At 35.6% G+C, this 26,692-nt stretch overlaps 4 protein-coding genes across 25 annotated transcripts in view; 2 read left to right on the top strand and 2 right to left on the bottom strand.

Moving 5' to 3' along the window:
* Nucleotides 1-13,073, top strand: part of LOC111599953 (sex peptide receptor) — a 54,385-nt gene extending 41,312 nt beyond the window's left edge. For 3 of the 5 annotated variants that reach the window (XM_023315828.2, XM_023315825.2, XM_023315830.2), the window contains 6 exons: nucleotides 8,502-8,777; nucleotides 10,395-10,566; nucleotides 10,711-10,837; nucleotides 11,028-11,222; nucleotides 11,296-11,478; nucleotides 12,353-13,073. In XM_023315828.2, coding sequence (XP_023171596.1) covers nucleotides 8,544-8,777; nucleotides 10,395-10,566; nucleotides 10,711-10,837; nucleotides 11,028-11,222; nucleotides 11,296-11,478; nucleotides 12,353-12,674 — 1,233 coding nt within the window. In that variant the 5' untranslated portion in view covers nucleotides 8,502-8,543 and the 3' untranslated portion in view covers nucleotides 12,675-13,073. The remainder of the gene's footprint in view (nucleotides 1-8,501; nucleotides 8,778-10,394; nucleotides 10,567-10,710; nucleotides 10,838-11,027; nucleotides 11,223-11,295; nucleotides 11,479-12,352) is intronic. The other 2 variants (XM_023315829.2, XM_023315831.2) reach the window with 1 other exon arrangement.
* LOC111599956 lies at nucleotides 1,435-2,993 on the bottom strand. The gene is made up of 2 exons (XM_030223924.1): nucleotides 2,982-2,993; nucleotides 1,435-1,731 (listed from the first exon to the last, which is right to left on the bottom strand). Exons 1-2 carry the CDS (start codon nucleotides 2,991-2,993, stop codon nucleotides 1,435-1,437), a joined length of 309 nt encoding a protein of 102 aa, XP_030079784.1.
* Nucleotides 13,074-13,578: 505 nt separating the features above from the next.
* LOC111599952 (Bardet-Biedl syndrome 4 protein homolog) lies at nucleotides 13,579-17,719 on the bottom strand. Its single transcript, XM_023315823.2, has 10 exons — nucleotides 17,570-17,719; nucleotides 17,359-17,498; nucleotides 17,187-17,299; nucleotides 16,618-16,908; nucleotides 16,405-16,561; nucleotides 16,224-16,346; nucleotides 16,074-16,158; nucleotides 14,904-14,990; nucleotides 14,628-14,830; nucleotides 13,579-13,814 (listed from the first exon to the last, which is right to left on the bottom strand). Exons 1-10 carry the CDS (start codon nucleotides 17,646-17,648, stop codon nucleotides 13,641-13,643), a joined length of 1,452 nt encoding a protein of 483 aa, XP_023171591.1. The 5' UTR covers nucleotides 17,649-17,719; the 3' UTR covers nucleotides 13,579-13,640.
* Nucleotides 17,720-23,912: 6,193 nt separating this feature from the next.
* The window catches only part of LOC111599949 (PDZ and LIM domain protein Zasp), a 67,966-nt gene continuing 65,186 nt past the window's right edge, over nucleotides 23,913-26,692 (top strand). For 5 of the 18 annotated variants that reach the window (XM_023315805.2, XM_023315802.2, XM_030223918.1 and 2 more), the window contains exons 1-3: nucleotides 23,915-24,013; nucleotides 24,281-24,362; nucleotides 24,520-24,671. The gene's annotated coding sequence lies outside the window, so the exon portion shown is untranslated. Of the gene's footprint in view, nucleotides 24,014-24,280; nucleotides 24,363-24,519; nucleotides 24,672-26,692 lie in introns of all 18 variants that reach the window. The other 13 variants (XM_030223915.1, XM_030223920.1, XM_030223916.1 and 10 more) reach the window with 6 other exon arrangements.

Here is a 26,692-nt window from a genome sequence, read left to right as displayed (position 1 = left end):
TTCTTTGTTTGTGTTAGTGGTATATTTTGATGTACGAATGTAAGTATGCATGTACTTGTGTACGTATGTATGTATGTATATATATATATATATATATATATATATATATATATATATATATATATATATATATATATATATATGTATGTATGGTGGAATATTGAGTAGGTCGGAGAGTTTTTTCATGCTAGAACTTGTGCTGGGAGTCTATAATAATCATTTTGTGTTTATGTGCATAAAGTGCGTATTCAACACATATAAAAAATTATACCCAACATAGAGATAGCTAAGCCAAATGTAATGCGACTGCAATTTATTAAAATTTTTTTTGCTTTTAAGCCTTTGCCACTAAGTGTTATCTTATAATATGATTATGTTTATTGACCTAAGTACAATTTATGCCAGAATATTCAATGTTATTAAATGGATTATATATATAGTTAGGAGAGGAAGAGAGAGAGAGAGATAGGAAAGCTCGTAAATTGGCTTTAAAACCAGAGCCCAATGCACACTCAGCTCGTTGCGAGCTGCATTATAATAACAATAATGTTGTTGCATAATGTGCGTAATCACAATGTTAACTTAATGTTGGCCACTGTGCCATAAGGGCTTAACTGCCAGGATTATGTGCTTCAAGTTGCGACAATTGAAGGCAGCCACAGCAAGAGGCGAACATTTTGCTGCTGCGGTTCAAACTGGTTGCCAAGAGAAGAGAATTGCATTTAACTGCAGCAGTTGCTAGAACTTTTGAGCTCTTAACATTTAGAGAAAAACTAGAAGCTTATGATTTGTAGATTTCAATGGAGCTTTGGGAATTTAAATCTGAATATTACATTTTTTCAATGGTAGCATTTTAGATCTGTTTATTTAGATATTTCTGATAGACATTATTAAAATGTACTGAAAATAATTTAAAAAAAAAATAATTCTACGAATATAAGGGAAATTAGCTTGAAATGTTCTTAATGAGAGAAAATGTATTAAATTTATGAGCATTTTGTATAGTAGCAAAAAACTTAGTCATTTTAAAAAGAATACCAGTTCCTCGAGATATAAGTAAATATTAATATTTAGAAATTGTTAGAAAAAATTATCCTTCATATCTAATACAAAAGTTAACTCTAGAAGAAATGTTTTTCATTTTGAATCTTTCAATAATTTCTCTCAGTGTAACAGCAAGTCATGCGTGGCCCTATTTTTTTTGTAGTTTGCAAAAGTTTTGACTGAAGATATTTCGTTTGTTTTAAATGCAGAAGAAAACTTTTTGAACATTTTTATTTACAAAGACGGAAAACGGGCTGAACATTAAAAGCTGCTTAAACAGGCAAAAACTAGAAGACAATTTTAGTTGTTGGTATACGAAATGGAAATGCGCGTGTTGAGTGGATGTGGCTGCAGCTGTTGCTTCATGGTGCTCCAGGTAGCTGACTGCGCTCAGAAATGATGAATGGAATGGTAGCTGGGCAGATGGTAGGAGATCGATGAGACCGGATGGTGCGCAATGAGCGGTGCATGCGAGATGAGCGGTGCATGCGAAATCAATGGCGCATGATGAACGAATGTGGGTGCTGCCACATAATGCGAATGGGTTAACAAGGGCGCGTGATAGCCGAGACCCAAAGCAAGGCCGCGCTTGGCCTTGGCCGACGACTCAACCGACTGTTGCTGCTGCTGCTCCTCGGCAACGGGTGCGGCCACGATGCACGCAATGCCAGCCATCAACAATATTAACTGCAGAATCCCATTTGCATATCACATTCGGTATGGTTTTCCCACGAATTATCCAATCGCATGGCAAAGTGACATGCAGAACAAATAGAGAAAAAATAACAAGAATAATTAAAAAGGAAAATGCTTTTACAGTTGATCTTTGTCTGCCCGTGTAACTGTCCTTTCAGTCTGTTTGCAGTAATAACAAATGGGCCTGGCCAGCATGAGCTGAGCTCTTGTTTAAAATGAATGCCTGAACTTAATGATTTATGTAAGAAATTTGTTTATTTCTGAGCCATTTTTTAACAGCTTTGACAGCGTTGGACAAGAGCAAATTTCTAAACTCTCTGCTCATCTATTATTAATATTTAATATTGTGAAGTTATCTTGCTAGATTTTTGACAGCTTTCTATTATTCTAATTTAGGTCTAAGAGAAATTACTGCGCACATCATAAATTTACATCAGTAAATTCGTTCTCATCATTTCGCATACGTCAGAGCTCCTTAGTCGGAAGTGCCTGCCTAGCAGATACCCTGAACCCTGAGCAGATCTCCTATTCCACGCAGTCTAATCTTGCTTAATAGCACACATAACACGCATACACACGCCCACACAAGCACACGCTCTACTTATGGCGCTCATGCTGAAGCAATTAAGATATTAAATAACTTCTGTTTTAGCTGAACTTTCTTAATGAAACTTTCAAAGCATAATAATGAACTTTACAAGTGTGTCAAAGGTAAGGCTCTTGTTTTTAAATTGGGAAAGAAAAGAAGAGGGTGGGAGAAGATAAGAAGTTTGCTTATCTATCATCTCAGAAGCCTACACATTTAGCTTGAAGTCTTTAGTTATTGTGCTAATGGAGCTAAGCTTAAATAAACTTAACTAAATCATCGATTATTATCGATAATAAGGACTATTATACAGCTATTTCGTATGGTATAAAGGCCAATTTAGAGTTTGAAGTCTCTAGCTTTTGACCATGCCCTACCATGCCTTCTTCTGCCTGTTATAAACGTTTTCACCTCACATTTTTATCTGGAATTAATATCTATCAATTATCCACCAATCAGCATCAGCATCCTATTATACCTATTTACAACTCAACAGCCATCAACCTTGCGACTCAATCAGGACTAACTCTATTCAGATAGTTCAATAAAAGTTTGTTTCCTTTCAAAAGTTTGCTTAAATTGTTGTCTTAACTGTTTCCTCTTAACCAACTTGTTTCTCTTTCAATCGAGTTTTTAAAGTCCTGCTTCGACTTACAGTGAATTTCATAATGTTAAAATTTTGGCTTAAGATGTTTTTCAATGTGGTTTACGCACTGCACTTCACTGCACTGTGTCTAAATATCGACTAACGATATTTGTGATCAGAATCTGTTTATTTATACTATTTTTTTCGGTTGATCGAAACTCACTCAAAACTAAGTCAAACGCACTCATTAGGCAAAAACTATTTAGAGCCAGCAGCAGAAATAAGAAGAAAAACGACTAAGAGTGCTCTAGTTGGGAGTTCGCGACTAGGAGATATCCTGAAAAGAGCTGAGAGAGAAAGAGAGAGCCAGAGGGAGAGAGAGAGACAGAGTTATTGTTTCAGTCATTCTACGTCTATGCTATATGTTACATACGTATGGAAAACCAGAAAAAGTAAATCAATTTCCATCAATTTCCATTGAGAAAACATTGAATAACTTCGGTTTGAGACATATTTATGAGGAATTATCTTATCGCACGAGGCTTGAGCTGAAGTTTGATTTATCATTAAATCGTCGATATTAAGGAAAAAGAGCTAAGGTCTCAATCAAATTAAAGTACTGTTTTGTGTGATATATATAATAATATATATTTCAAATTTTCAGTCCTTTGTTTAAGTATTTCTTGAGACTTTTACAGGAAAGACTATACTAACCATTCTCAATAATTATATGTATGCTCCATGGGTAGTGCCAGGCTTTCTTTTGCATTTTCCATATCTTTGCCTTCAAGAACGTATATACCCTACTTACGCATTCTCGAGCCGTGTACAGGGTATTACAAAATAGGAAAACACGCACATTCGTCAGTCAGCAAAGTAACTTAAAAATGCCCACATCAAGTCCAAATTGTTGCGAACGAGTTGTGCGTGCGATTGTGTGTGGCAGACGCATAAACATATGTATATATACATATAAATATATCTGTATATCTGTATATATCTCGTAAGTCACTCAGTTTGAGTATCCGTAAAAATAATAATTTGTAATGTAAACGGATCAAGTTAATTTTTAATGGCTTCGCCATATGAAAAATGCATTATTAAATGAATAATTGATGAATCCAAAGGTAAACAAAAATACTTAAAAATTATGTTTTTATTTATTTATATTCATGCAAGATGAATCATTTAATATCACACATGAACAGATTTTTATCGAAATGCTTTTAATTAAAAGGAAAAATTTTATATAGCATTTATTGAATTTGTTTGTTGAATTGAGATCCAACTGTAGGACAAAATTTCAATTTGCAATTTGCGTTTTAAATACATTTGCTTAAAGATTTTTAGTTTAGAATTTATAGATTATCGCAATGTTATTAATGTTTAATTTGGATTAATTAAAGACCAGTTCTTAGCTGGGATTATCTTATTTAAAACGGTCCTTTATTTGAAAGCTCTTTGGATTGGCTTTTGAAGTTTCTTCTGTAGATTGCTATTAGTTCAATAAGTTTTTAATTTTGCTATGACATTGTTATATAGATTTAAGCAGCTTTCAAGAGCATTAAAAAAGAGCATTCGATTTGTCATAGCTAAATTTTTTCAGAATTTTTTGATCACATTACGGTCGAGTTTTAAGCGGATTTTCAAAGCTTAAAGCTAAGCTCATTCTAAAGGTAAACTATCTTTGGGTTGGTGTTACCTTAATTTGCAATGAGTTCCACATTATTGTCGCTTCTTAAAGTATTACAACTTAAATCTTAAAGCTCAATTCCTTTCAAAAAGTCTATATAAAGTAAATTAATTTTTGAACTTAAAGTTCCTTGAATTTGTTTTGTCTGCCATGAATCTTATAGTCTCAAATTATCATGGCATAAAATCTGAATGTATAGCTTAAGCGAAATACTTTATGCAGCCCAACGGCAATTTGTCCGCCATTCAAGCATTAAATTTGCTTAAAGCTTTTGCTGCAGTTGTTGCTTGTTGCTCGAAGCTTGCTGATAAATGTGCCCAATAAATTTCTATTCAATTCCATTATTCATGGCCGTCTAAATCGAAATCTGTGCGATTTGCAAAGCCATTTGCCATTTGGCCTGTTGCTGCAGCTGTGAAAGCGAAATTGAAATTCATTTTGGGGCTTTCACCTGCAGTGCAATTGTCTCCTTCACTAATTCACATTCCTTTGTGCATAAACTAAGTTTTATTTTGCAGTGTAATTACATTTTAATGGTTCACAACTGCGCTGCTGAATCGTTAAAACAATTGACGCTGCGGGACTGCTGCAATATACTATGTATATGCCAGCAGCTGCCTGATAACAGGCAAGCGACAAGAGATACCACACTCTGCTTATGGTTATAGACCAATAAAAAATGCTCATTGTATGAGACCAGGGAGTAACTGACTGCAGGATACCTAATCGTGAAATGAATAATATCTAAAATAGGGAGTAACTGACTGCGAGATACCTTATAGTGCATGACTGATCAGCTGAGCATTGATTGCAGAACTTTTGGTATAGTAGCTAGCTTTATAGTATATTCTTAAGCTATAATATAATATATAGTACATTCTAATGCTAGGTAAATACTAAAGGTTTTAATAGTCAGCTGAGTCAAATGAGTCCACTGAGTTCTATGGCTGGCTTTCTACTAGGAATGCTAGACATATGACAACCTACACAATAAGTTTCAAGTCTCTCGCTTCAACAGGCAGATATTTGGTGCATGCAACGAATATGCCCACTTTCACTTTGCCAACGAGCAGCACACACACAGTATGTCAGTTTGCATGTATGTGTGTGCGTAACGGAACATTAATTAACAGAAGCACAGCTAATGGCAGCAGCAAAAAACATGAAGAAAATCCGTATGGCGTTTATCTAAAGCTCGCACTTGGCGCCATTTAGCTCAAGTGTGTGTGGGTATGGGTGTCTGATGTGCGTGTGGAGGGTGTTTGCCTCACACACGACCATCTTTTCCATTTCCTTTAGCATTTAGCGCCGGAACTTGCCTTTGGGCGAAAGAAACAGAAAATAACTTTGCACTCACAACTTACCAAAAAAAGCGGAAAAAGCTAATTGAATAAGTTATTGTTTTTCTGCAAGAACTATTCGCATAAATTGTTGTGTATGTAAAAAAACAAAGATAATTAAATGTCTGCTCAATTGATATATTAAACTGTTGAAATGTTTTAGCTGCAAATATTGAAATGTGTGAGACATAGATAAAGAAATTGTTTAAAATGTGTACATAAAAAATTAAATTATTATTCACCTCTTGTACACCCTGCACCCATTAAAAATGTGAATCTAAAACCTTTGAAAAATTAAGTTTATATTCGTTTCAAATAATGGATTAATTTTTACCGTTTTAGTGAATTCGATTATAAATCTGTCTTTCACGTCTTTTTTTCTATCTAGAATCTATTATTTTATTTATCGCCTAGTCCTTTTTTATTGTTCATTTCACTACTATATTTTGCTATAAATTTGTCTTCCATTTCCAAGTGTTGACAAATATTGATTTGTACGGTATGCAAAAATACTTTCGCATTTTTTTGATAGCCAGCAGTTGACTTTAATGTCAGTTTCAGATTGAATTGCGTTCACTATGATTGATGGTTAAATATACGGTGCATATGAATTTTCAATTATGCCCTGTAAATGGGACGTAATGATATTGATGCAAAGGCATAAGACTGCGTGGCTGGATCAAGAAGAGATGACTTATTCAAGTCTTCTCTGTCCGTTTCTCTGCCTAGTCTTGTCTATATATACAGACAAGACTAAAAGATGAACAGAGCTACTGTTTAGAGTTTAGGGTATCTCCTAGTTCAGCAATCTCCTCTATCTTGTTTCATATTTCATGTGCTTCGCGCCTTTTAGGCAAATTGGTTGAAAAACTGTTTAATAAATAATCATTTTTCGTGTTTTAACGTAGAAAAAAAATTGTTTCTTTTGAAGTTTGATGTGTGATGTCGACAGTCTGCCGTCTGCGCTCGGCTGTCTGTTGTCTTACGTTTGGCATATCCATCAAAATCAAATCATTGACAAGTGGCAACAAAAAGCAGTCTGAAGGCGCAGTTTTTTTTGTGGTGCAGCTGTTTGTAATGTGAAAACATGAGAAACAAAATCTGAATTGCAATTGCGAAATGTCGAACAGGATTTAAATGCAAGCTGAAGCTGGACTCGAACCCATTAGCCAAAAGCAAACACCTTCGTTGACATGGCTGAACATTGGGGCGAGACATTTGATTTGCCAACTCGCTGACTTGACTGATTTACGATGTCGCAAATATGTTTATCAACTATAAATATATATATAAATGCTTATGTGTGTGTGGCAAAAGTTGTATCTATATCGTTAGCCAATTAACTGCTACGCCCAGCTACTCGAAACTGCGACAGGTGTTTGCTCTGCTTAAATTATGTTTTACGACAAAAGTCTCTCAGCTATAGCAAACATTAGGCTCGATTAAAATCTTGCTTGGTGTGAACTGAAGGGTATTTAAAATTCGTGCTTTTGACTCAATTCGCATTAGATTTTCGATCAATTATAGTTTGAATTATGTTGGCCTGTTTGACCAGCCTAGCTGCTGCTGCTGCTGCTGGTGCCGCCGCTGCATTTGGCTTTCAAATCGCTTTTTGGCATTTCAAAATTGCTATGAACTGCATTGCAGCATAAAGTATGAAGTTTACAGTCTTTCCATGCAGTTGCACAATTTGGTAATTATGTGGCATCTGCCCAGACTCTAATGTAGCTTCGCCGCTGCAGCTTTCACCTGTCGTACAGCTGGCAATTCATGTGGACCACAAAGAGTCAAATATCGATTGCTGCAGCTCAACTGAATGTTTACTGGACCAACTTGAGGTACAGAAACGAAGACTATACAAACTGATATGATTACAGATACAGAGACGCCCACAGATACAGTTACAGCTACAGATACAGCCACAACTACAGCACACAACAGCTACTCATATCCCTCTATAGAGTGGGGCAGACTAATTACTACCAACTGAGCGCACTGCAAGGCTCTTTTCAAATGCCCTGTTCTCGAGAAAAACAAGTTGCAGGTATATCTGACTACATCAGCTTTAGTCTCTGTAATTCAAAATCTATCCTTCCATATCTTCCATAGCTACTAGATTAGATGATCTTCATTTCTATCTCATTCCTCGATAAAATAATCTGTGATGATATAGTCCTAATGATTTCTTCTTCAATCGATAAATATGTTCTCAATGCTATTTTAAAGTATTCATAAAATCGATAAATATCGGTTTTCCATAATCAATTGTTCTTTAAGTTAGCGTATGCAAGTGAATTTTTACTTCCACTATGAACGGATAGCAGGGCATCTACTGGCCGAACACTTGCCATTTGTTTGCTTCTTATTGTTCAAGCTTCGTTTTGGGTTATTGAGTCTGATTGTGTCCCTTGTGGCTAGACGGTTTTGCTTTGTTATGTTGTGATTCGCTGCTAATTTGGGCTAATGTAGCTGGCAAATGCACAGCTTATTAGCTTAATTAAGATACTTGAGGTTGAATTGATTTCCAATTTATTTCACTCTCTCTTCTGCTTGCAGAGTAGCATGCTTTAAGGAACCCAATTGAGATTGACTTTAACAATGCAGGAGACAAACATGGCACAGCGACAGATGGATGAGAGGGTTTCGCTGAATGAGACGCTGCTCAAGGACTTAGAGATCACGCGTGGTGATATTCAGGACTTCGTTAAGCTGCTCTTTGATTTCCAGAAGAAGAACCAAACGCAGCAGGACGAATGTCAAGGCTACTGCCAAGGCGAAATCTACAGTTGGCTGCGTGCGTACAATGGCATCCATGGCTATGTCTCGCTATTGGTGAGTAACTATTGTCGAAATCCCATTCCTACGCGCTCATTAGCGACAACAAACTCGGGGAACTAATTATCTTGATGTCACCAGGTTGCCTGCCACAACATTTTTCATTCTGAATACTGCACCCCCTTTACCACCTCTCTACGGTCTGTAACAATGTCAACCCTTTTAATGCAAAAGGCCTTTTTTCTTTGTCCGCTGTTGATGAATTCGCGCACCTTTGAACTTATCCAAATTTCCATTTATTTTTTACTCTGACCACAAAAAAAGATTAAATGAATTTCTGTGTGTCTCCACAATTTAAAAGATGTTTTGTTTCTTAAGCCCACCCAAACAAAAGCCCAAAGGCATTTAGAAAACGTTAAATTGGCTGTAAACGAAGGCTTTGAAGCTTAAGCAAAATATATAAAAAAGTAAGCTAAAAATTTTTTTTAACGGCCACATACTCGTTCGGGCTAAACAAGTTGAGAATTAAGATTAAGACTCTAGATGCTAGTTCTAAGACTGTAGAAGATATAGTGTTTTCCCAACTATTCTCAACTTCTGCAGAGCATATGACTTTCAAGTTTCAAATCTCTAACTTGGACAGAGTCAAAATTCTTTGCCTTCATGCAGACAGACGAACAAACATTGCCTAAGTCTAGCAAACTCACTTTTTACTGCGGGAACATTGATGAAACTATATATTCAATTAAGGTAAACATACTTAATCGCCCAAACAATTAAAAGTTTTCATTTTCTCTGTGGTGTTTTAGGTTATTATTAAAAATATTAGATTTCAGCTTTTAATTACGTTAGACAAAGGCCAGGCTCAAGGCATTTGTTGGCTTCATATATGTATGCAAAGTTCGTCTGAAAAGTTGCCGAGCTAAATTAAAGGCAAATGAGTGCTCAAAGCAGGGAGTGCATGACTAGCAACTACCCTGAAGCAAAATAATGTATATTTTGATGGCACAAACAGAACTTGATAATTGTTTGAAATCACTCTCGTAACAATTCTAACGGGCAACAAAACTGCTGAATAGGACACAATAGAGTTTTACTCTATCTATCTATTTCCTCCTCCCTCTCCCTCTCTCTCCCTCGCTCTTCTACTCGCATATGCTAATATTACAGAGCAAATAAAATATGATATTTATTATTTTGTCAAGTCATGTGTGAATCAGCAAATGAATAAAACATACGAGGAACTTAACCGAAAGGGTTTGGTGTGTGATCTGTTTGGTGTGAGGTTTCTATCAGCTAACTTTTACTATGTTTGGATAGACATGGCTTTGTTCTGACACCATTTTGCCTATACCCTATTGAAAAGTGTCGACAAGGCATAGCTGTTGCCAATCACCCAAAGTGTCTGCTTTTCTGTATAAGCGTTGAATCTTGGGAACTATAAGGTGTGGAGGGTAAACATTTGATATATATATATATGTATATATATTCTTAGTATCATTATAGTGGAGTTATAATAGTAAGGTATCAGGTATGCAGTCTCACTCGTAAGCATATTAATATTAATATTATAAATCTAATCTAATCACAGGATATTTTCTAGTCCAGAACTCTCAGTTAGCTATTGTGTAATAGTTTCATATTTTTCTATTCTCTCTTTCTCCCTCCCTTAAGATTTGCATATTTGGGACAATAGCCAACATACTAAACATAATGGTGTTGACCAGAAAGGAAATGGCCAAGGCGCCCATTAACAACATATTGAAATGGCTGGCAGTGGCCGATATGTTTGTGATGCTCGAGTACATACCCTATACGACATATCAATACATATATATGAAGCCAGGTAAGATAAATTATTTAATTTAAAAAACTTGAGTATGGTAATTTGTTTTGAATATTAAATTTAAATAAGAATTAAAACTTTTTTTAATTAATATTATTTTTAAAGTTTAAATTCATATATAAATAATATTTAATACTTTTACAGGCGAGAAGGACTTGAGTTACGCGTGGGCTGTTTATTTGTTGGTCCACATGCACTTTACACAGATTCTGCACACGATTTCGATAGGTTTGACTGTTACCTTGGCTGTTTGGCGCTACGTGGCAATCAGGTGAGTGGGAAGCGTAGCGTTGATAATGTTTGGCCCTCACCAGCTCACCCCCAACTGAACTCTTGCTGAATCCGGCAAACTGAATAATATGACGGAAAATGTGGCTTCTCTTTTTCTCTTTCTCTGCTTTCTGTTTTCTGTTTTCTGTTTTTCTGCTTTATAGCAAACTATTTCCATCTCTTATCCACAGACATCCGAATGGCAGCTGTGCCAATTTTCTGCTCGCACATTCCAGAGAGGCGATACTCTTCCCCTTCATCATCTCGCCCATACTCTGTTTGCCCACGTACTTCGTGTTTAAGGTGCGTGAGACACACGAGATGGACACCAAAGAGCATGAGGCCATGTATCATGTCTACTTTGACACGGACTCTATGCTATTTAGGTGAGTAAACGTTGACCTGCCCAACTAAAAGATACTGTACTAACTTTCACTCTCCCTCCCTCTCTCCGTATAGATTCAACTTTTGGATACATTCCGTGATTATTAAGCTGTTGCCCTGTTTCATTTTAACTGTCATCAGTCTCGTTCTGATGCACGTTCTGTGCGAAGCTTCACGTCGGCGTCTCAAGCTCAAGGACTACGATAATCCCACCAAATACGCCATTCAGCTAAATCTCAATGAATCGAAGTCCAGGCGGTAAGTAACATTGATTTTTCCATATATTTTTATTATATTTTCATAAGTTTACATCGATAATTATCCATTTTTATCTCTGCATTTCTTTCATCTTTGAGTGTCATTTGATTTCATTTGATTTCTTTCATTCCAATATTTGCTGAACATCCGTCAACTTCCACCTGACTTAATCCCATGGTGAATGTATTATTCCTTTCTTAAGGCATCTTTCATCCCATTTCATTTCTTTACATTTCTGCATTCGTTAGCCTGATATTCTCTACATTCATATTTTTCTTTACTTTAACCATTTGAACTGAATTGTTGTCTGTCACGCTTAACACCTGATTTTATGCTTTGTTTCACCTGATATGGGTTCAACAATTTTGTTTATTTCATATTTTGTCAGTTTTGCTTCATCTTTTGGGTCATGTTTGCTTTTAAATTTCTCGTTTGCTTAACTTTTGAAATGCTTTTACTGCCTTAATTATATTCTCTATTTTGATGTTCTATTGTCTTAATTTCCATTCCGCTGTTTCATTTAACTGCCTTAATTGTTTCACATTGTATTGGTTTCCATTTGTTTCATTGTGTTTCATCTAATTTAATTTTGCTTCTATGCTGCTTTTCGCTTGTAGCATATTTTGGAATGCATTATGTTAGTTTTCGTTCATTCCAACTTTGGTTCCATTCCACTGTTTCGTATTCATTATATTTAATTTACTTTCATTTATTTATGAGTACTATTTATTAGTATTTCATTTTATTCCAACTTTGTTCCATTCCATTGTTTCATATATATATTTTATTTGATTTAATTTTTCTTCGCTGGTTCATTTAATGTGTTTCGCATTCCTGAATGCACTTCATTCCAATTTTTTGCCCATTTCTGCAGGCCTCCTCGTTGTGATCGTCGCAATGATCGAACCACTCTCCTTCTGGTGGCTGTGCTGATTCTCTTTCTGGTGACGGAGTTTCCTCAGGGTCTGCTGGGCCTTTTGTCGGGCGTGCTGGAAAAGTGTTTCTTCGCCCATTGCTATCCGCCTTTCGGGGAGCTGGTGGATCTGCTGGCGCTCATCAATGCAGCTGTGGGCTTTGTGCTCTACGGACTCATGTCGAAACAGTTTCGCACAACGTTCCGATCTCTGTTCTTCAAGCGACACTTTGGCAGCAGCGAGATGACACGACTCACTCGAGTGACCACTACCTGTGTCTAGAAGCTACTGAACGGGGGGAGATCGAGAAGAAATTAGAGGCAGGTGGGGGAAAGCATCTCAAAGATGTGCTTTGGAAAAACTTTGAAAAAGTTAAGCTGAAACTGACAGCTAGGGCGTCTAGGGTATACCAAAACTAAAAGAAACAGTCGAGTCGCGTCGACCCGCCGAGTTGCACATTTTGTAGGGTATGAAGTGCCATTTCCATTTAGCAGACACATGAAACGAATTTTGTATGCAGCTTGAAGTTAGATTTAGAAAAAGCTATTGATAAATATCGATAAATAACGGTATTTCGCTATATATGCAAATATATAAATTAACTAAACTGAACTATTTATGATTCTGAGATAAGAAACGCCAGCGTTTATTAGCTTTTAAGAGTTGAATACGATTTTTTATGCAAACATTAAATAAGTTACATTTAAAAATTAAAAGTAAAAATAAAACAAAATTAAATATTTTAATGGAAAAATTAACTGGTGAAATGAGGACGTGAAAGGACAAATTTAGAACAAAAATATAGAATAAAAAATAAACATTTTAAATAGGGAATTACAAATTAAAATATTTAAATGAAATATTAATTAAATAAAAAATTTTATTATATTAAAATTGAAAAGGAAAAAGAAACTGGTTAAAGAGAACGAGCAGCCAACGAGCCCCTTGAGCTGTTCTGTTCTCTTCTTCCATTTGAACTTTATGAACAGAGTTAAGTACACACAATTCAATATTATTACGATATAAACACATAAATATGTACATATACATTCATTTATGTATATACATATATATATATATTAAATATATTTAATTATATAATTAGTTTTAAGATCGCATGGCTAATGGATTTTCATTGGCTTCAAATCGGACGCATTTGTTTTTACGCTTTTTGATTTCAGTTTTGATCAAGTTTCAAATAAATGTTTGATGTGAGTTAACTATCTCAGCTCTATCAGTTGTTTTCTCTTAATTGCCAATGCTGACCACAGCATTCACTTCCAGCGGCAGCTCCTCTTGCAACACCTGGTTGGCTGCATCCTCGCCTCCTGCTTGCGCTGAATCATCGCCATCTCCTAGTATGCCCTGGCTGTGCGTTGAGATGCGCAGCAGCGATTTCAATTTAGTAGCCTGAAACTTATACTAAATAAACAAACAAGGCTTATGTATTGGGTTTAATTTTAAGTTGCTCGACTCAAATATACCCTGCAATTGAAAATTTTCCTTGATCGACCTTGAACTGAATTGAAAATAGAAGACTTGAATTTGGAGTCCCCTCTTTAACTATTCTCTGTCTTACATAAGTACTCAACTGACATATACCCTGTAGCGAATTGTTTCACCCTGTCCTGATTGTTGTAGACTATTTTTAGGAATATATTGATATACCATGCAAACTCAAATATTGACCTTTTCTTTACAATATCTTAAATATCTGTCTGTTCGACTATATTATACACAATCTCTATATGACATATTTTGCATTCACCCGCAACTTCACATATTTTAATAATTACATATTTTAATAATTATTTGTCCAATCTGTAAAGCCAATTAAAAGTATTTTTTCCCCGTTTCGATGAATTGTTCGACTTTCGTTTAAATTTAATTATTTTTTGAGCTTTTTTACTTTATGGTAGAAAAGCTACAGAAATGCGACTGGTGAGAGAAATTTTTGTGGCTTTTGCCGTACAAATGGTAGTAGGAATTGCAAGAGGATGTGGAATATCTAGGTAAAAGGAATCAGGAGGTGGGGAGCGTATGGCGGGAGCCACGAAAAGGTGGGGAAAAACGCATTGGGAACTGGAAAGAGTAGGATGTAGTAAGAGGAGTAGAAAAAGTACTAGGAGAAGCAATACGAGAAGTAGGAAGAGCAGGAGAGGAATCAAATAATCTGCGCTAATCAATGGTCCTGGCCAGAAGCCATTGGGCACGCTGATAGAACACGCGACTTACTTCAGTGGGCAGCAGCAAATCCTGGGCGTGACTCATGAAACGATTGTAATGCTCAGTGGCTAGGGCCAGACGGCCTGTCTCAAAGCAGAAGAGCGCAAAATTGAGGAACACCAAAGGATGTCGCATGTTGCCACTGGCTAAGCTGCAGGCACGCTCGAGAGCTACAAACGCATTTTCCATATCGTCCAGTTTACGCAAGCACACTGAAATAGAGAAAGAGAGAGAGATTGTAGAAGGGTATCCCCATTGTATTGACTGACTTTGTGTAACACTTACAGCCCAGGAGCATGTAGCACTCGGCATTGTCCTTGCGTAGGTTAATGGCTGCTGCTAAAGTGTGAAAGGCGCTCGCATATTGTTCCGCTGTTTCACGGTCGAAAAGTCAGGTAAACATTAAATATTAAATACAAAACAATAAGAAATATGTAATGCTAGAAAACAACGAGAAGAATAACAATGAACTGTGGCAGACCATAAGAATAAATTTTTCAAGGCCCTGTCAATTGTTTTATTTCATTCGTGTTTTCATTATTTTTATTTGACATTTATGAAAGGTCTTCCCAAAAGGTAATTTTACGGTGTATTTTTTTTTGTTAGACTGTTGCTCTTCTTGAGTGGCCTTTTCTATGAAAATAAGTGTCTTGGGGTCTCAGCTGTGTAGGGGGAAGCTGGGACATAAGAGACCTTGTTGGCTGTTCAAATATAATCAATATGAGCATTACACTAATTGTGATGTGAAGGTCGAATTCTACGAAATACTTCCGTTTCCTGCCGTGGAGGATGGAGAGGAAATATGGCGGACGGAAGGTAAATAAACATCTAAATATAAATATATATATATATATATATATATATATATATATATTTATACATTTATTTATATTTATACATATTTGTATTGTTCATGGGAAGTTCGTGTTTGTGGACCAATGAGGAATTGATTAAGCGAAAAGTAAAACTGACTACAGCTATATATATTTCGATAACAAATAAACCAAATATTGTAGTAACTACTGTAGACAATATTTCTTAGGGAGAAAGAGACTAAACGGGACTAAGGAAGAACGGAAGTGACACTGACGAAGAATGAATAAGGAATGTAAAAGGAAGAAGATTCTCCATTGAAATTCTTCATGGAGACAAACTTTGAAAGGGTAACGTATGGATGAAGGAATATAAGCTTAGGCATACGATTGGAACGCCATTTAGTTTTAAAGAGGAAGAAGGAAATGAGTAAAACATTGATCTCAGTCCAACATATACATAAACTAGTCCAAGGTTCAAGTCTCAAATCTATAGTCAAATGCTCATCCAAGAAATCTGCCAGCTAAAAGCAGTCTCTGGTATTCACATATTCTGTTACAGGATAGCAAACTGCCTTTGTTGCAACTGAAACCACGACTCATGGTGCACACTCTAAATATTTTATGCAGGGACCACACTCACAGGCAATGTAGATGAGGCTTAGATTGTAGAGCGCATTGTAGTTGAGAGGCGAAAGCCAAATGGATTTGCGTAAAGATGAAATGGCCTGAGGAACAAAAAGCAAATAACTCTCCATTTCTATTTGAGTAGCTTCCTTTGACAGCTGCTTACCACAATGAACTTTTGCTTTTTGAAGAAGCACAGACCAATGTTATTCCAGAGTTCCGCAATTTCCGGCTCAGCATCTGCGATTTGGCTGTATTTGCTTAAGGCGCCGTCCACATCGTTGCGCGACTGTCAAATGTGTCAAGTCGTAAAACATGTGAACACTTCTAGCCAGCCAGATACTCACCTGCAAAATGGCGCCCAAGGCCAACAACCCCTTCGGCTCGCAGTTCCCTTCGATGTTAACGATTTCCGCTAAGCGATCGAACGCTCTTTGGGTCTCATTGATTTTCAAATACAAAACGCTGATTTCTGTCAGAACTTCGGCATTCTCTGGAGTGAGACTAAGAGAAAGTGCAGCTTAGGTTAAGAACTAAATGGATTTAAGGCTTATACTAACTGCAGACAAGCTTCGAGCACATCGATGGCCTTTTGATACTCCTTCTCCTTGCGATAGAGCTCGGCCAGCCGAATGTAGCTCTCCTGCTTCTTGCCCGTTTGCACGGCTCGCTCGAAATACTCTCGCGCCTCCTTCTGCAGCTGCCGAGCTGCCTCCAGTTGGGGCTGTGTGGATGCTGCGCGATAGAGCAACTCGCCCAGATAATGATAGATCTCATGATCCGGCCGAGGACTCTGCTTTTCGGCATCGCGAAATACGCTGAGCGCTTGGCTAAAGCGGCCCATCAAGTAACTGTACGAAGAGAGGAGGGGAGCTTACTTGGGCGGGGGTGCAAAAATCGATAACAATGTTCAACAAAATTGAAGTTTTTACTAATATGAAATGATTCGTATGATTCGGATTGGTCGTATGAGTCAATCAGCTGAAATTGTAATCTTAAAATAAAAGATGCAAAAACTTATATGAATGAATCTCCTTAGCCTCTTTGAGCTGAGTTCAAATGTACAGTGAAACGGAATGCATATCATGCAAAATGATAAAAACTATGTTGTCCAGTGTAGTTGACCTACAGAGTCCTTCCGATTTCCTTAAAGTTCTCAATGTTTCGGCTGTTCAGCTCGGCTGCCCGTTGAAGGTTGCGCAACGCTTCGATGTTATTGCCAGCTTCGCGGTCAATTAGGCCCTGAGGTGAGTCCACGTGAATGAATAGCTCACTATATTTGATCAAATTCAGGCACTCACCTGTACAAAGTACAGGTACTCCGCATTCAAATGACGATTCAGCTCACGTGCGATGAGTCGGCGGCATCTGTCGAACTGGCGGCGTGTGAAATAAATATGAAGTAGCCAATCGATGTTTGCATCTGTTGGCATTTTGGGCGCTAATTGAAGATTGTCGTCAACAGCTGGCTCACTACTCTAACTGTCACTCTCACTCCATCTCCTGTCTCACCTGGTTTGACCACCTGCAGCGAGGGCAGTTCAATGAGAGCGCCGTTGCAGTTGATTTGCTCACTGCCCGCTTCGTACATTTGACTTCAATTTGGCTTCGCTCCAAAAACAAAGTTGTGGCTATAAAAGTTTATGTGTTGTGCCCTTTCCAGGTTGCCATGGCTCACCCTAGGGTTGCCAACTTCTGCTTAAAACACAACTTTGCCTGATGGTAACTGGCGGTCCACAATGAAGCCCTTGAACATTTTGTTAATCAATTTTTTGTTGTGCCCCATTGTTGGTTGCCATGGCTCAGCCAAGGGTTGCCATCTTTAACAAAAAAAAAAAATAAAACTTTGCCCATTGAAATCCATAAAAAATTCTCTTATAGCTTTTGTTAGTTACATTTTAGTTGTGAATCATTATAAGTTAATTAATAAATGTATGTTTAGTTGTTTATCAAACAAAATTGAAATTCTTAGAGCTGTCATCTTTGCCGAAAATAACGCCAAAAGTATTGCCTTGGCTCCGTTTTTCTTGAAGTCTTTTCATTGCCTTTTCTGACTTTGATTTGTTGCCGAATTCACCTGACAAATTAATTAATGCACGTGTTTTCGTGTCTTAGACCCCGATCAATAGTAAAACATCTCGAAAAGGCTTTTCTAGCCAAATGCCAGAATTTTTAATTAGCGTTGAGCCAAAAGGCGGCGATGCCAATTGAAATGCAATAAAAACAAATGACAAATGTGACAGACAAGGCAAACTATTTCACGAATCAATTGCAGTTGACCAAACAGCGAAGGGGAATGTATGTGAACGACTGGCAGATACCCTGGTAATGCTTCAAGGATATTCACAGACTCAGAGACTCACAGACTTCTGATTATGAGAGGCCCTCTTCTACTCGCCCGTCAATATAGACCTCTCACATTCCAAGCCTACAAAGTGGGAGTAAAATGAAGAGACTTTTCCGCTCTTCCATCTCCTCTCATATAATCTCCCACCCAAGCTTCAGCTGTGATTCAGTGCTGCCTTCAACTTCTTCTTCTACTTCTACAGAGGGAGATTGAGAGATATTGAGACCCTTCCACCCCTGCCACCACTCTCTCCTCGCTCCCATCATCTGGTCAGGTGTATAATTACTCAATTTTCAATTGACACTCCTCAGCCAGGCGAGAAACTTGTCTTGTTGGCAATCCATTTGCGGCTGCTGCCATTTGATCGTGATCTACATTCACAATAAGCAATTTACAATTATCAGTTCACAATGACCAAATGCGCAACGTCAATCCATTAATACATTTTATATATATTTCGCATAAGACCACAAGACTTGGTTTTGGCTGAATTGCGGCCGCCATCAAAGTGTTTTGGCTTTTTGGCTTCATTTTTAGCTTTTAGCTGCAAAACTATAAAAAATTTTAAAATTTGAATTTCGAAATGGCAAACGCAACTCGAGGTGCGGTAAATGAATATATAAACGACTTATGTATACCCTACATATGTATTTCATATATATAGCTGCGTTGATGGAAAAAGTAGTGCTAGTTCATACCCTATATATCCTCAACTATAAAAGTATTGAGTCTAATACAGTGCTATAAAACTGTGTCAGGCGAATGAAACTTAACTACGATACAGTTTCGATACCACTGAATTGGACAACTACTAGTACGTTAACTGCTTGTGGCACTGCTTGCTGGTTCTGAAACTCGGCTAAATTTTATTCAGCAACTGGCTGAATATTTAAATTGGTTTGTGTCTGCACTAACATTGTGTATTAATTAAACGGCGACTTCAGTTTATTTGGCAGCAAATATATGTATTAATAATTAGGAAGAAGTCCAAATATTTAATTCAAATTGATCTTAAATTGTATTTATGGGCTCTGCTTGTGTTTTGTAAAACTAATATTGGATATTCTAATTTATTGTGTATACAATTGATTCGTGTCTCCGCTAACTGAGGCCATCCATGTGTCGCTTTTTTGTTACACTTTCACTCTTTGGCGGCAAATTCAAAAATAATTTAGAACCAATTTGAAACATTTACTTAAAAATTAAGCAACAAATTCTGTTTTCTTGGTTACTTAAAAATTAAGCAACAATATCTGTTTTCTTGGTTGTTTTCTTTGAGCTAAGCGATTTCTGAATTGGCCATTTAACGCTTTAATTGCTTTCTGTTTCTTTTTCTCTGTTTGGTGATATTAAATTGTAAAACAAGCCAAAGAAAGAAGGATAAGAAGAAGAGGTAGAATAACATAAAGTCAAGCGTGACATTTTTCAGATATTTCTTGGCTGTTTCGCTCTCTTTGCAGCTTAAGCACAAGCAAAATAGCTGCTAAATGATTTGCAGGCCATTTGGCTAGTACATGATCTTCAGCTCTGCGAGAGAGTGACAAAGAGAAGGTGAAGGTAGAGGGGGAGGTAGAGCGAGAGAGAGAGAGTGTGAGGAGCAGGAGCAACAACTTTCGAAGGCAGCAAGTGGGCTGGTAAAAAAGGGCTTACGCAGGGGGCGTGGCAGGGGGCTAGGCAGCTGGCTAACCGGTTTATGCAACTGCGCAGTTTTTTAGCTTCAAAAAAGTTTTTGGCTGAATTTCGTGCAGGTTTTTTAGCCTGGGTTTTTAGCTGTTTTTTTTTGGCAGCAGCTTGTAGCGTTATCTTAGCTTTAAGTCGGTCAGTTTGTGTTTGATTCTGTGGCTTCTTCTTAGTTAGTTTATGGCCTTTTCTTTATGTTTGTCCAGTGTTTGGCTTAGATGCTTTTCCAGCTTTTTTTTAGCTTCTTTGGTTTCAAGCTGCTAGATTTTTTAGCGTGAATTTTGGTATTTTTTAAGCTTTTCTTGATTACGTTGTCTAGCTCTTTAAAAGCTATTGCTTGTGGCATTTTATTATCTTGTTTTTGGGTACTGGATTTCGGCTGCTTGTTAGTCATAAATTTTGCTGATTTTTTAGTTTTTCCATCATTGGTGGCTTCCATTTTCTAACATTTTCTTAGCTTTTTTGGCTAACATTTTTTGCGGCATTGTAGTCATCATTTTGACTTTTTTAGTTTTTTTCAGCCCTTTCAAGTTGTCTCCGTTTTATAGCTCAGCTTGGCTTGTTTGCCGCTGTGTTGGCTCCAGCTTCTGGCCTTTTCTGGCTACGAGTTGCCTGCTGCATTTTGTCTGCTTTCTGTTGCGCCTTGATTTTCGCTTTTTTCAGTTTTTTCTCAATTTTTTTTGGGGCGCTAAAAAGGAAAATCAGCGCAAGAATCAGCGAGCGATGCCTGTTGCTTGTTTGTTTGTTGTTTGTCTGTTGTTGTTGCTGCTGGAGCCGTCACCCAGATTATCTGGGCAACTGGAGTAACCAGTTTCTTTTATTGTTGCTGTTTTTGTTTCGCGTGTTGCTGTTACTGCTGTGGCATGCAACCTAAATATAGAACTATATTATATAAATATATATATATATATATATATATATATACAAATATATATATATATATATATATATATATATATATATATATATATATATATGTATACTTTTAGCAGTCTTCATCTGTCTATCATTGTTTTTGGCTTATTTTTGGGCTGCGCAAATCTTTGACTTCATAAAAATTTGAGTTTGGCGCGTTTTTTGTTTTGCTTTTTTTATCTTATCAGCCATAACATGCACACACACATAGACTCACACAGAGCTACTCTCCATCTCTCTCTCACTTTGTATACATTTTCACCTTTCAGTTTACCTGTTGATTGCTTGTGTGTGGCACGCTGCGCTCTCTGCAAGTGGCAAGCGCTCGCTCCGTTCCGCTCTCCCTTGCTTTTCCCGTCTCTTCCTCTGTCTCGGCTGCCTTATCTCGCTCTCTTTCTCTCTCTCTGACTTTAACGCTGCGATCTGTTGCCTTTGCCTTTGCCTTTGCCATTCGTCTTCAAGCAACGATCGCGCGCTGTTCAGTGGCTTTTTGTGCTACACCAAAAAATTTCGTCAAACTTCACTTTTTGCGTCATATTTAAAAAAATATTTACAAAATAAAAAATATAAACGTGAGTGTTTTGTGTTTAACTTATAATAATCAATATTTTGTTAAAAAAAATAATTTGATCTGTTTTTGGACAAACAAAAACCGGCTTCAATGATTCACAGAGATCTCCGTGGCTTGAGCCAGTTTTATTTCGTTTTGTTGACTCACGCGAATTGCAAAAATAAAAAGAAAACAAATTTAAGCACTAATTATAATTTATGCGTAATCTTTGACGTAACGGCAAATTAAAAAAAAAATAAAAGTGAAAGAAGTGTGAAAAAATAAATCATTAAATTGTTGTAACTTTGCTGTCTCACACTCAAAACGGAACTTTAATCAACTCTAGCTGCTTATCTCGCGTGTCGCTTAACAACTTTTAATTATATAGAACTGTTTGTCAGATCTGCTTCTTCGTCTTCTGTGTGCCCCGAAGTTCATATAGCCCAAATTCCTATCATTATTATTGTATGGCTTTATCGTGTTTCTCCCCTTTCCCTCTCTCATTTTTTGACTGCAAATATTTTTATTATTTGATTGAATTACGCGACAATTTTGTCGTATACCCTGCAATCTATTGCTAATTGATAGCTAGGTTAGAAGAGCTCTGATGAAACTGATGTATCAGGCAGTCCATAGTCCATAGTATATATAGATATTATCTGTCCATTTGTCTGCTCGTTTGTATAAGCTTAAAACTCACATAAGAGTATAATAACATAGGAGTGTATAGGTGTATAAGTATAAAAATAGAAGATTAGCCGAGTATAAGAATAAAGAATATAAGACTATAAGGGTAGAAAGTGTGAAAGTGTAAGATCAGAGAAGAATAAAATCACTAAAGTCTGAAAGTATAAGTGTTAAAGGGTATAAGAGTTCAAGCGTGTATAAGATTCGCTTAGCATATTTAAATACAACAGTATTAGAGTATCAGAATATTGAGTATAAGAATATAAGGGTACGTCAGTATAAGAGTTCAGTTAGGAGTCTAATATTGAATATTTATGATATGGGTTACAGGACATCTTCCAGTCGATCAGTGCCATCTTCAGCACTAGCTACTAGTTAGTTATTGTGTTTGGTGTGGAAAACATGATTTAATTAAAAAGCTGAAAAATGTTTTTGCGCCTCGCTTGGCAGTTGAGTTTATTATGCTATCCGTTTGCATTTGTTTATTTATTGTTTTTGCATTTGTTGTTTCCTTGTTTTTTCTTATTAAGTTGTTTAAAATCGTTTGAGCTTTTTATGCCACATTTATCCGTGTATATATCTCTCTATATCATATAAATTTCATACACGTTTTTTGCGGCTTTTTCGAAAAAATGGAACGAATTAAATTTTCAAGTTGCCTGGGCAACAATTTTTTATTTTCAAGCAATTATATCTGTGTTTCTGTACAGAAGTTAAAACTTTCATTAAAAACACGAATCAGATAAACTCGCCTGAGGGCTACGGATAGAATTACTATAACATAAAATAAAATATACAAAAATATTAAAATTTGAATTTAAAATATTAAAACAAACTAAAAATATAGCACAGATATCAAGATAAGTAAAAATGCAAGAAAAACCATAAGAAACTACTTATCATAAATATAAATATAAAATATTTAAAAATAGAATAGAATAAAAAAATTGTTAATAGAAAAATGAACATAAGACTAAGAAAATGTATCTAAAATAGTTATTACGTTTTAGGCTTCGCAGAAAGTGAATTTTCGCTTAAAATATGATGTCATATGATTTGGCTTTACAGATAACCCTTCTATTTACTGCAGGCATTCTCGTCTCTAAAAGATAATTGCCTTTAGCCTAGATTAATCTGGTTGTTTAACCAACTATATGAAATATAGATGAGATATAGCTTATCATAAAAACTAAGAAAAAACAACAACAAATTCCACTTGAAACATCAAAAGTTTCCTTTTTTCTTGCTGGGCAATGAAAACAAACTGCAAACAATTAGTAAAATAACAAAATACGCAGATATAACAGATACATATATATATGGATATATAGTGTAGATATATATTTATATATATATATATATATATATGTATATATATATATATATATATATGTATATATGTATATAGTTAGATAGACAGACATTGGCAGCCGTTGCTCTATAGAGAGAGAAAGAGAGAGAGGAGGGTCTCTGGGATTTAGCTGGCAACGTCTAGTGCCCGCACATATAGCCGCCATATAGCAAAAAAAAAAAAAATGCAGCGACGCTAACGTCTCCGTCGACAGCGGCAGCGACGTTGTCTGCCACTTGCTTGAAAATATTCTTTTTTTTGTGTAGTTCGAAAAACATTTCACAGCAAAAGTTTTCGGTTTTCGGTTTCGGTTTTCGCTTTTTTTGCTTCAGTTGAGAGAAAATCGTCGCTTAGTTAACGTCGCCCCACAAAACAACACCTCGAACGCAGAATAAATCTAAAGAAATCAATCAATTAACGACAAAAGTGTGTAAATTGAGCAAAGATATATGAACTATATATGATTTAGACATATATATATATATATATATATATATATATATATATATATATATATATATATATATATGTGTCTATGTATAAAGAGTTCATAAACTGACATCATCAGCAATAATAAATATATATATATAATAAATTAGTGTTATCAAAGAAAAAAGAACAACAAAAACCAATCAAATACTATCTCTTTCTCTCTCTTACGCACATTCATAATCCACTCTCTCTTTCTTTTAGGCCTTAACTTTGTGCTTGTGTTTATTGTAATAAAAAAAAGTTAAAATTCTTATGTGAAATTTTCTGTGCATAGTTGCTGAAGGTTAAAACGAATATCGAAAAATAATCATATATTTATATCTATATACCTCTATATATATATACATATATATATATAAATATTGGTTTATAAGTAAAAAGTAAAGAGCTTACGAAACAAAAATCTCGTGTACAAAAAGTCAAATTTTTTTAACCAACAGTTTCGAATTGTTCAAGAAACGACAACAACAAACAAACAACAACAAGCAGCAAACAATTTATCTGGATTGAAGCTATATCGTCAGTTATATATATATATACTTCATATATATATATATATATATTCACACAAGATTTTTTGAAACTTTTCAAGGTGAGTTTATTTTTAGTTGATTCGAAATGGCTGCGCACATTTACTATATGAAAATTCTACTCTGGCTCTCTTACTCACACTCTCTCTTTTTTACTCTCACTCTCTCTCTCTCCCCCTCTCTCTCTTTCTCTTTTTGAGTTACAGTATCTGACAGATACATTTAACTTTTGCGCTGACAATTTACGAAATCTGTCTGCCAAATGCATTTTATTCGTCTTTCACTCGTTCGCATTGTGCAAAGCGGGCATATTGGCTTGCTATTCCACTCTATTCCATAAACTATATAAATTTAAATATTTGCTTAAAAGTTTTTAATAATTTTTGAAATATTTTTTTTGATATTCTGTTTAAAGTTATTTTTTATCATAATATTTTTAAACAATTATTAAAATATTTCTTAACGCTACTATTTTACTACTTTACTTTACTATTTTTCAAATATTTCAAAAATATATTGTTTATATACGCCAAAGATTCTAGCTTAAACAAAAATCTATCTAGAATCGGTCGCATAGGCAGACATATACAATTCATATACAATTCTATTCTACAGTAAGAAGTGGAGTACTTAAAGTTATCTATAGCTCAGTCAAATATTATGGAATCAATTCGGATACATTTGTAACAACATCTTGAGCAAGTATTAGGCAGTCATATACACCCGTCTTACTCATTTTTTCTTTTCGGTTTTGAGGCCATAATTTCTTTGGCATTTATTTTGTAATATATATGTTAAACATTTATATATATAAATATTTTATATATCTGAGTTAAATAGGCGCCAACAAGAAAGATAGAAAAAGATATTAATGTATCTCTAGGTCAGCCCGAAATGTATCTTTCGTTTGTAAATTCTATATATTTTTTAGAATACATATATATGTGTTTGTATATTCGTATGATTCGACTGTACTCAGTCTGTTGATTTTTGCTTTGGCTGTGGCTCTGGCAATTGCGCTTTGCTGTTCTATGAGTATAGCGAGCTCTTTTTTCTTTCTGCTTGATCTATTTTCAGCCAGCAGGCCTGCTTCTGCGGCTCTTCCGCCCCTCGGCTTCTACCCCGGTTCGGTGCCCGTCCCACATCGCGTATACGCATTGCGCGAGTTTTGTCGCTGCCTCTGCCACAATGCTTATACGTAATACCAATTTTCCATTTTTCGATTTTCCAATTTTCCATTCAACAGTTTGCCAAAAGACCACCAGCCAAGGCAAGTGATGTAACATGATAGACGACCCGCACTTCCCCTACTTTTCTGGCTTATACAATTGCTTACGTATTTGGCAGTCTTTTCCCAGCCCAGTGTTTTGCTTCTCCCTTTTTTGTTTATATTATTTTCAAATATATTTCCATTATTTAAACATTTTTTTCGATATTTCTTTTATTTACTTGGCCTACAGAACAGTTTATATAATTTTGGGTTATTTGAGCATTTATCTATCAAAGTCTTATGTATATTTTTTGCCTTATTTTAGAATTCTTATTTCCTCTTTCACTTAATCTATTTAGCTTGTTTAATTTAAATTTTTTTACAATTTTTAAATGGAAGTCTTTCATTACATCCGACTTCCACTTGAAAAAATTGTGACATATTTTCAAATGTGTTTTCTCTCGTTTTTCAAATTCAAAATTTTTTAGTTTTTTAATTTTAACAATATTTTTCTATAGTTTTATTTATTTTCTTATTTAAAATATTTTTTATTTAAAATATTTTTACAATAATTTTTTTTTTTAATATTTTTTAATTTATATTATTTTTAGAATATCTGTTAATAATTATAGAATATTTTAAATATTATTATTATTATTAAATTGTCATTAAATATTTTCAAAATATTTTAGTTCTCTACCTCGATTTTTCCTTTACTCAGTATACGCTGATCTCTCTTTATATTTTTATATCCAATTCAACTCAGCTCACATGGATTTGAGTTGAATGAACCCGTTCTCTCTCAAATATCTGTCGCATATCATTAATCATTCTCTATTTAGGGCTATACCTTAAAACCTATTGATCGATTCG

This window comes from Drosophila hydei, unplaced genomic scaffold (assembly GCF_003285905.1).
Source record: "Drosophila hydei strain 15085-1641.00,03,60 unplaced genomic scaffold, DhydRS2 tig00000315-arrow-arrow-pilon, whole genome shotgun sequence".
In the NCBI taxonomy this organism is placed as follows: Eukaryota; Metazoa; Arthropoda; class Insecta; order Diptera; family Drosophilidae; genus Drosophila; species Drosophila hydei.
Note: the sequence above shows the minus strand (reverse complement) of the source record. Positions and strands in the feature narration are given on the sequence as shown.